At 34.4% G+C, this 11,143-nt stretch overlaps 1 protein-coding gene across 10 annotated transcripts in view; it reads left to right on the forward strand.

The window, feature by feature from the left end:
* Positions 1 to 2,316: 2,316 nt before the first annotated feature.
* The window catches only part of LOC125666495 (integrin alpha-2-like), a 92,962-nt gene continuing 84,135 nt past the window's right edge, over positions 2,317 to 11,143 (forward strand). For 2 of the 10 annotated variants that reach the window (XM_048899649.2, XM_048899652.2), the window contains exons 1-2: positions 8,092 to 8,246; positions 8,919 to 9,187. In XM_048899649.2, the coding sequence (XP_048755606.2) occupies positions 9,033 to 9,187 (155 nt within the window). In that variant the 5' untranslated portion in view covers positions 8,092 to 8,246; positions 8,919 to 9,032. Of the gene's footprint in view, positions 2,405 to 7,703; positions 7,850 to 8,090; positions 8,247 to 8,320; positions 8,617 to 8,715; positions 8,846 to 8,918; positions 9,188 to 11,143 lie in introns of those variants that run through there. The other 8 variants (XM_048899643.2, XM_056151634.1, XM_056151633.1 and 5 more) reach the window with 7 other exon arrangements.

Consider the following 11,143-nt stretch of genomic DNA (forward strand, 5'->3'; position numbering starts at 1 on the left):
CGATATCAGACTATTATAATGATATAGAGTGATTGATTGAATATTGTTTAACGTCCCTCTCGAGAGTATTTCACTCATATGGAGACGTCACCACTGCCGGTGAAGGGCTGCGAAATTTCGGCCTATGCTCAGCGCTTATGTCCTTTGAGCAGGGAGGGATCTTTATCGTGCCACTCCTGCTGTGGCAGGGGCATCGGGTTTTTTTTTTTTTTTTTTTTTTTTGGGGGGGGGGGGTCTCATCCGAAGGACCGCCCATTTAGTCGCCTTATACGACAGGCAAGGGATACTGAGGACCTATTCTAAACCGGATCCCTACGGAATAATAATGATATAGAAGCCAATCTTACTGATGCAAGTATCAAAAGTTATGAAACGCATCGGAAACTTTTGAAAGATATATTTAAAACTAAACCCAGGACCGAAATACCACCGAAAATGGTGATGTACATATTACATACAGCAATACCGACAAGGTTGCAGCGTTGAATAATTTTTTGCGTCGATTTTGATGAAACCTACACTGCTGGCACCAGCGTTTTCTTTATTTTGTTGTAATAGTGTATTCAACAGCATTAAAATTGTGGAGCAAGATATTATTAACATAATTTCTATTCTCCAGGTCAACAAGGCTGTAGGGCCAGATAAAATAAGCCATAAATGTTATAGACTACAATCTTTAGCGTCTCAACCCCTTTGCGTTTTCTGTTTAATCGGTCTTTTAAAAGAATGTGCATTTCCTAAACAATGGAAGGTAGCTAACGTACTTCCTTTGTTTAAAAAAGGTGACCCATCAGTATGGTCAAATCATAGACCTGTATCATTGTTGAGTTGTGTTGGTAAAATTATGTGACGTGTTATTTTTAAATATGTATACAATTATTTTAAATCAAATGATCTTTTTTACAAATACCAAGCTGTTTTTTACACCTGGTCATTCAGCTGTCTATCAGCTTATTGAAACATGATCATATAGTGAAATCCATAGATGAGGGCAAATGTTGCTGTATGGTGTTTTGTGATTTTGATCGTGTATGGCATAAGGGACTTCTTTTTAAGCTACAAACTTATGGAGTGAGTGGTAAAAATACACAGCTCCAAGAAATGACCTATTTAATGCTATTTTTAGAATGAATAATTTGCATATAGTAGACACGTATGCATTATTATAAGGAGATAACGCAGTCAGTACCACAGAAAATGACAAATTATTTACTGAGCTACTCAGCTATATAGGCGACAGTGTTTTAAATGAATAAACAAATATTGCTGATATCTATATTTTCATCCATGTTTAAAAGGAAGTCAGCCATTATGACGATGTATAATCTTCCACGCCCAGTGACGCCTTTTAAATGCTGATGGGATTGAATTGGTGGCGCTTTCTTAATAATTGGAATATAATGAAACAAATTATATTTTCAAAAAATGAAGTATAAACTAAACAATTTTTCTATTCAAAGTTTTGCTGTAAGATGTTGGGAACTCGTCGAAAGCATGCATTCAAAATCGCACATTGTAGCTGGAAAGTAAGAAAATTAAGCCGAAAAGACAAATATTGTGTCACACGACCTCTCACCTCTGTCGGCGCGGGTTCGAATCCCGCTCGCGCCGGTAAATGAGAAAGTTTCCCAGTTTACTTTCGGAAGGTCGGTGGTCTCTTCCCAGGTACATTGTATCTGGGTTTTCTCTTCCACCTATAAAAACTGGGCACCACCTGATAACTGAAAAAATGTTGAGTGTGGCGGAAAACATCAATCAATCAATCAAAAATTGTGTTATCTTCTGTTAGCAAAATCTTGTCTACAAAACACAATAATTAAAAAAACGTATATATAACATAATCGGGAAGCTCAAAACATTTGCTACATTTTCTCTTATAGTCATATTTTGGTATGGGTAAGTCTTTTACGCCTATTTCTTCATGAATTGAAAGTAATGCATTTTACAAATTGAAAACAACAAAAAATGCACTTCAAATAACATCGTTTGAGATTAGCGTGTGTAAATAGAACGATGGAAAGCAAATAACTCTATATCGGTAAATCTGTGACTGAATTTGTGTTTTATGAATCAGAACTACTGTTTTACAACCGAATTAAATCTATTTAATTCCCTGTGTATGCGCGTCAGCCTCCAGTCCAGGTGCGTGTGTGTGATCAATGGTTAATGCACACGGAATTTGTATTTTTTAAAATTATCTTTTTGACCTATTACACAATCATAAAAGAATAAAGTTTTGTTTACATTTGAGTGCCTCAAATGCATACAGGAAGAAGGATATAAATATAGATATATCTTCCCATTAGATGAGTAGTCATTCTATATAATGTAGGCTATGGAAAGGACTAAATTGTACATTTTTATAAGTTAATCATTACGAGCGAGTTTTCAGTGCGAATTAGATGTAAGTATGTGTACTCATTTAAAAGTGTTAGCGTTAAGATAAGGATTTTTCCCATATACGGTATTTTGTGTTATCGTAGCTCATGTACATACTGTTACTTTCTACTGATATTACCTCTCATCAGTTTTGGGGAATGAGCAAAGGACACAGACAGATACATGTATGTGCGGAACAGAAAGCAGATCGATTACAGGACAGCCCATGCAACCGGACCCCAACAAACAGGTGTTGCTAAAACGCGGAACGGAAAATGGAACGGAACGGAAAAGGGATAAGAATTTAAGAATGAGAATGATTAATGTAGCTACGATAACACGAAAAATCGGAAGAAAATACTTTTTTGTGATTAAAATAAAAAAATTGGAAATTTGTTTACAAGTTTACAAGAATTTTGAAATGCCGGCATTGACAGGTGTGTTAGCGAGCAGCGTACTCCATATGCCCCCCACCCCCACCCCATCGGTGGCAAATCGTCATTAACGCACATTTACATGTCAATTTACACAAAATACCGTATATGTGTATGCTTACCACAGGGAGTGTGGTATGTATATAACAACGACAATTCATGATCTTATGAAGTCAGTAAGTTAAACATCTTGTGTTTGGTTTGGTATATTATTTTTTTTTTACTAACAGAGACTTTGTGACCGCAGCACTCCAATCCTAAATTATAGGGAGGACTTCTGGCAGTTTATTTCTAAACCAAATACTTGTATCTTGATATTCAAATTAATAATGAGACGACCTTTTAATTCCACCAAGCATAAATTGTCTGTTAGCCTTTTATCTATTTCATATCTGTTAATTTCTCCTACTATGGATCGTAAAAGTCACCTTAGTTTTCAGGTTTTGTCTCAATCTTTCTTTCTCGTTGTATCTCTGTGGATTTAACACTAATCCGCAGGATGTCAGTAAATGTACGAACTTTTCCGTTCCGCGTTTTAGCAACACCCGGCAAACGACATGCGTATCTTTGATGGAATGAACCAATTACCCGATATCCAGATCTAGAGGTATCGGTCGGTGTCGAAAGCGATCGTCCTCGAGGTCGGTCGTGGTCGAGGTGTCGATCGTGGTCGAGGTGTCGGTCGACAGTAACCGGCGGGAGGAGGCCCGGCTCTCTGGGGGTGGCGGAACAGAGGTCCTCTGTCGAGGTGTCCAGTGGCGTGGGGGTCCTCAACAAGATTTACAATATATGTAGTTATAGAGTAATTTTTACTTTTATAAGATTACAATATATGTAGTTATAGAGTAATTTTTACTTTTATAAGATTACAATATATGTAGTTATAGAGTAATTTTTACTTTTATAAGATTACAATATATGTAGTTATAGAGTAATTTTTACTTTTATAAGATTTACAATATATGTAGTTATAGAGTAATTTTTACTTTTATAAGATTTACAATATATGTAGTTATAGAGTAATTTTTACTTTTATAAGATTACAATATATGTAGTTATAGAGTAATTTTTACTTTTATAAGATTACAATATATGTAGTTATAGAGTAATTTTTACTTTTATAAGATTACAATATATGTAGTTATAGAGTAATTTTTACTTTTATAAGATTACAATATATGTAGTTATAGAGTAATTTTTACTTTATAAGATTACAATATATGTAGTTATAGAGAAATTTTTACTTTATAAAATTACAATATATGTAGTTATTTAGGAATGTTTACGTTTATAAGATTTACATGATACTCCCTGACTCTGCGTTAGGTACTGAGTAATCACATTTTGTACGACAAGCTTATTTTCTCCTGTACACGTGTGTACTTTTAAGGCTTTGTTTGCGTGTTTATAAGTACTTGCCCAAGATTTACAAGAGAGTCAGGATATATTTCACAAACAGTCTACTTGTTGTGTTAAGTGCATGCGGAAATAAATTTAACGAACTCCGCGTCCAGTACAGATTATAGGGTGGGGAGACAATAAAATTGAAAAACTTAATTTCCTTCATTTTATTTCAAATATGTGCGTGATGTATTTTGCAATTTAGTTTCTGTATGAGGTCACGAAATAAAATTGATATACTGAAAAGGACTTATTTACTTTAATATATTTTACTTTTATAAGATTTACAATATATGTAGTTATATAGTAATTTTATAGTAATATCAAATTAAATTTTGATGTTAAACATTAAAATGTAACTCAATTAATATTTGGAGATTCTTAACGCAAGGAAAAGATAAATATTTTAGCTTTAACTCTGTGTTACGTCAATGTAAACAAAACGTTGGCATTATTTATGTTTACAAACTAGTGAAATGTTAATTTTGTAATTTAAAGCATCACTATTTTGCATAGACACAAATTCAACTTTTAAATGGCACATTTTGCTTAAAGCTAAAGAGCACTTGAAATGTGATATATATATATATATATATATATATATATATATATATATATATATATATATATATAATATATAGAATTAGATCGATAACCAGATATATATATATATATATAATATAGAATTAGATGGATAACCAGATATATATATATAATATAGAATTAGATGGATAACCATATATATATATATAATATAGAATTAGATGGATAACCATATATATATATATATATAATATAGAATTAGATGGATAACCAGATATATATATATATATATATATATAATATAGAATTAGATCGATAACCAGATATATATATATAATATAGAATTAGATGGATAACCAGATATATATATATATATATATATATAATATAGAATTAGATGGATAACCAGATATATATATATAATATAGAATTAGATGGATAACCAGATATATATATATATAATATAGAATTAGATGGATAACCAAATATATATATATAATATAGAATTAGATGGATAACCAGATATATATATATATAATATAGAATTAGATGGATAACCAGACGTTTTGAAAACTTTGTCAAAAACATACATGTATACCCCAATCTTTGTTTACACGATAAATTAATAACTCTCGATCTCGGATCTATAATGACTTCTGTCGTGATACTTAACTTTATTTTTGGTGAAAAATTTCAAACACATTAGACAGTAGATCTTGATCATTAAAAGTAGAAAAGAAAATGATAGGGGAAATCATTCGTCCGTCCCTTTGATTGATAGTATGGGGCTCCTCTAGTCTATGTTTTACTAATTACATGTAAATCGCACTAGTCCTTCTTACCCCCTTCTCTCTCTATATGTCTCTGTGTACCTCTGTTTAGCTCTCTCTCTCTCTCTCTCTCTCTCTCTCTCCCCTGTAAATACGATATTGAAATTCGACTTGAATCTCTTTGCTCCAGTGAATATAAAATTTTAGTCCCCCTATGGAGTCCATGTATATATAAACTCACGGAAGCGTGGAATCAATTTAGACAAGAGATTTACATGTACCGTGTGTATTTCTTTTTGGAAAGAAAGGGGGAGGGGTGTCAACAAGTTATTATTAAAACATGTTCACAATTTTGATCCTGGTTTTGTTCAGCGACCTCTTCTTTGTTAATTATTTGAAGTTTTTGAAAACAACAAATGAAACAATCCCATTTTCTCTGACCTTTCAATGCTTTGTCCCGGGAAAGTGACTCTACACTTTAGACATCGCACCTGTTAATAAATTCCTAGATTTCTAACTTTAACTTATAAGTGAATATAAAACATATAAATATCAGATTATAATCATCTCAATCATTGTGTTTCCTGGGGGGTGTTTTATCAGACTCTCCACTTAAACACTCAATTCTCAATCTACTTAATGTGTTTTTGTGTATTTCATAGTCCCCACTAAATACCTACAACAGAACTACCTTCAGGGACACCATTACAGTAATGTACTAAGACATTTAAGTAGAAGAAACAGGACTTGTGACGACTCTCTCAAATGAGAAGAAAATTGCCTATCATTGTGTTTACATTTCTAGATGCATCTGTAGCCGTTTGAATTAATCGGGCGTAAAACGTAAGTGGCGTGTGTGTAATCTGTGTTTGCCGTGCGACATTTTTGGGGTCGGATTTGTTAACTTCGCTTCAGTTCCCTCAGAATAATAAAATGCACACGTAACTCCCAAGTCCGAGGTGTTCAGGGGCGATTTCAGAATAGCATGCGTGTGCATGAAAAGTGAAGATAATTCAAACCGTGGTCAATCTCATGGAGAATTCCAATAAAGAATACAAAATATGGGTGGGGCAAACACGGACCGTACAGAGATGGGGGTCAGGTGCCCATGAGGAGTAAGTATCCCCTGTTGACCGCTCATCCCCACCGTGAGCCTTCTATCTGGATCAGGTAAACGGAATAATCCGTAGTCAGAATCATTATGTCTTCTAAGTCTGTCGGTAAGAATGAAAAAATAAATACAATGTAAATAAATAATCACATTGAAAAATCCAGAAAGACGAAGCGGACTGTTTTATTTACATCGATATTCAGTTGATGATGTCCAGCCCCACTTCTTCTTTGTCAGACAACGGGAATGTTTTTGGTGAACTTTCCATAACCTCTGCATAAAGTAGATAAAAAGAAGAACAAATATATATATTACTAATTTTTAAATCGCCTCCAGCTTCCCAGGCGCGTGTTCACGTCCAAACCTTCAAGATTGTAAATTCATATTCCCCAAACAAACGGCGGTGTACTGTCTGTTTAATCTTAAAGAATGAATCGTTAAGATGCGAGCTTGTCGTAGATTGAGGGAAAGGAGAAAAACAAAAAAGTGTTCGTGCATTTTTCTGCAGTGGCCAAAATGCACGAGATCATATCATACCATGCATAGTTCTCTAGATGTTGACGTAAGCTATGTAAACAAATTTAACCGGCTGTCTCCACATATGCTCTTTAAATGCAATCTTATACAGAGAGAGAGAGAGAGAGAGAGAGAGTAAAACGTGTAAAGTAAAGACAAATTTCAACCAATGGACAGAAGTTTTGAGGACATAATTGCAAAAATGTTCTCTCAAAAACGTCCTCATAAATGTGACCTACAGCGTGTGAAATATGTAGATACAAAATATTAACTTAGTGAGGACAAGTGGTGTGGGATCCTTACTAATATTTTCTCTCAATTTTTTTTTCATAATTAGAAAGAGAGTATTAGATAAACTTTTATAAGTATCCCTATAGCTATACCTAACATAGATCTAGTACTTTTTTGCCATTAGAATAATATATGTGTGTATTCTCTTCAGAAGGTTTGGTTGGCTAGAGAGAGAGAGAGAGAGAGAGAGAGAGAGAGAAAGAGAAAGAGATAGAGTTTGTCATGTTTTGACACATGCGTTCACAAGGTCCCTGTAACTATATATATGATAACTATATACAGTGTATAATTGGCTTATGCTAGGGATTGTGTGTTATGCCCAGTGCATGTCCTGTGCTTGATATCCACATGTGGTATTTTTACCTGCAATATGTGTAACTAAGGATTCATCAGTACTTTGGCGGGTAAGTGGGGGGGAGGGGAGGGGTGTGTGTGCAATGCAATACTGGCACATACAGGGATTTCTGTTGAGTTGTCACAGCAGTTTTACTTGATATGGAAAAGCTACTTCTAAAAGTCAAATATTAGGCCTATGATAATATGTACCTAAAATTTTAGACATACACGTGTAACGTGAATATACCCGCTGTCTGAATACAAAACCGGCGATGTTGTAGCTGAAGATTAGGGGATCCGCCGTAAAATGTGTCGCCGAGACCAGAAAACCCCTCGCTGGAATTCCTTCCTCTAAAAATAGCTCACGCCGACGAGAGAGAAACGCGGTCAAGGAATTTAAACATTTGAAGAGAAGACATTGAAATTGGGGCGTTTTTAAAATTTGTTTGTAATATCTTTACAAAGGTAAGTCGGATTTCACTTGTTTTAGCGCTATGAGGGTGGCCAGTCTATTGAGGGCAGGCCCTGTGCACCGACGCGAGGAATGCGGCAGATTCTTCCGAACTCTATAAAATGTGTAAAGTCTACCATTTTATCTCTGTATTACACTGCACTTATCTCGCAGCGTTTTGTACCGGATAGTGTTTCGTAATGCACACGTCTTCAAAGTTTACAGAGATTTCTACTAGCAGGCCTCATGAATGAAAGTAGAAGGTACTCCTATTTTCGTTGACGGACCCTAAATTTTCCAGGTTCTTATCTCGTAATTGATCCAAAAATAAATTCCGTGAATCCCGACATAAGACAGGTAGGACTCCCAGGTGTCGGGGAGTCGGTAAGTATATCTGTGTATTTGTGTACCTGCACTCTGTTCGCTCTGACCCTACCTAAACTATTTCACATTATGAGTAACCTCGCTAGATGACATCACTGTATATTGAATAGTGAAAAAATGCGACATGATTTCAAGGCGCAGTTCAGTTGACTTTTAAACGAAACGGATTACACACACACACTACGCCTGTACATTGTGAACCCGTCTCGTCTGTGCCGACAGATTTCCGGTATTATATGCTAGTAATTGTAATTGTCGCGATCGATAACAATGATTGAAAACCTTTCGATATTATATTGTAGAACTTGAGATACACGGAGTCGGAAACACCGGAAGATCTACTTTCGGTTTCGGTGAGTCACAAGAAGAGGTACACATATCTTACACAGCTGAAGACACTGACATCGAAAGGCGTGATGTGGAGAAGAGAAACATGGCTTCTTATATTTTTGTGTATCCCTGTGATATCTGGATTTAATGTCGGAATTAAAGGGGCCAAGATTTTGAGCGGAACAGCTGGGTCCATGCTTGGGTACTCGCTGGATTTCGCCACGAAGGGCAACAATGTGTGGTAAGTTTTAGCGGGTAAAAACTGAATCCTGATCAGGATTTAGGATGTGTTATTGTACATCGTTAAAGTGATAGATTTCCAGTGATTATAAACAACTACCACAGATTGTATTATCTATGTATTATGGTACACAAATATAGTGTTATGTACACAAATATAATGTTATGTACACAAATATAATGTTATGTATACAAATATAATGTTATGTACACAAATATAATGTTATGTATACAAATATAATGTTATGTACACAAATATAATGTTATGTACACAAATATAATGTTATGTATACACAAATATAATGTTATGTATACACAAATATAATGTTATGTACACAAATATAATGTTATGTACACAAATATAATGTTATGTACACAAATATAGTGTTATGTATACAAATATAATGTTATGTACACAAATATAGTGTTATGTACACAAATATAGTGTTATGTATACAAATATAGTGTTATGTATACAAATATAATGTTATGTACACAAATATAATGTTATGTACACAAATATAGTGTTATGTATACAAATATAATGTTATGTATACACAAATATAATGTTATGTACACAAATATAGTGTTATGTACACAAATATTTAAGAAATAAGGTGTCATTTAAAAATATTTATCGGGATATAAATACAGGTTGGTCACGCGATCAAATTCCATAAAACCCAAAGGGTAATTTTTTTCTGTGAATTTGTTGAAATTAAACCCCATTAGTCTGGCTGGACTGGTGACATAAGAAGTTAGTTTCAAGCCCTGGATATACGATAGCTATGGTACCTGTATATCACTACATCTAAGAGTACTAGGCCATTGTCCAGTGTCTTTTTTATTGTTGCCTTCCCTACACTTTTACCCTGGGTATATTCAATATTTTTCACACCAATTTTAAAAGGTATCTTATGCCCTATTGATTAGGGGAAATCATTCTGGCAAAATTTTGATACATGATATACAAGTCCCGTTGGGATCCGGGTTAGAATTGGTCCTCAGTACCGATCCCTTACTTATCTTAGAAGGTGACTAAATGGGGTGGTCCTTCGGATGAGACTGCAAAAACCAAGGCCCCGTGTCACAGCAAGTGTGGCACGATCTCTACCTGCTCAAAGGCCATAAGAACCGAGCATAGGCCTAAATTTTACAGCCCTTCACCGGCAGTGGTGACGTCTTCATATGAGTGAAATATTCTCGAGAGGGACGTTAAACAATATCCAATCAATCATGGTATACAATATCAATATTACTGTTGAGTTTTGTAGCTATATATAACTTTGTTTCGAAACCTTTTCACAAAATACTTAGAATTTATTATGCAACATCATGAACGTGACATGATAACAGATTGCACATCATTTCAGATTATACAAAGTTTTAATGCTTTCTAGATTAAATGGCGCAAACATCCTGTTGCACTGTTCAATATTTTCCTTATCATGATGCTAATTTCATAAAGTTAGTTAAAATAAAGTTTTAATCATTTAATCTCCTTGGGAAATTTTGGCAATATTTTGGAAATTTTTGTGTGGAAAAAACTGCTTAATTAAGAGAGTTATTCCTAATAATAATTATTATTATTAGTTATTCCTACATGTGTATATATAAAACTGTGTTTATGTACATTATTATTAGTTATTCCTACATGTGTATATATAAAACTGTGTTTATGTACATTATTATTAGTTATTCCTACATGTGTATATATAAAACTGTGTTTATGTACATTATTATTAGTTATTCCTACATGTGTATATATAAAACTGTGTTTATGTACAGTCCAGGATTCTCAGTTCTCTAATGACGGAGGAGGGGGCGGGGTTAGGGGGTGGGTGGGTGTGTTAGGTTAGGTGGAGTATAGACATTGGGCACCTCCTCCTCCTCCAGCCACTCCCTTTTCCATAAACTGACAACCTTTGCTAATCAAAAAGTGGATGATGGATGTACT

The sequence above is a fragment of the Ostrea edulis genome, chromosome 10, assembly GCF_947568905.1.
Source record: "Ostrea edulis chromosome 10, xbOstEdul1.1, whole genome shotgun sequence".
Classification (NCBI taxonomy): Eukaryota; Metazoa; Mollusca; class Bivalvia; order Ostreida; family Ostreidae; genus Ostrea; species Ostrea edulis.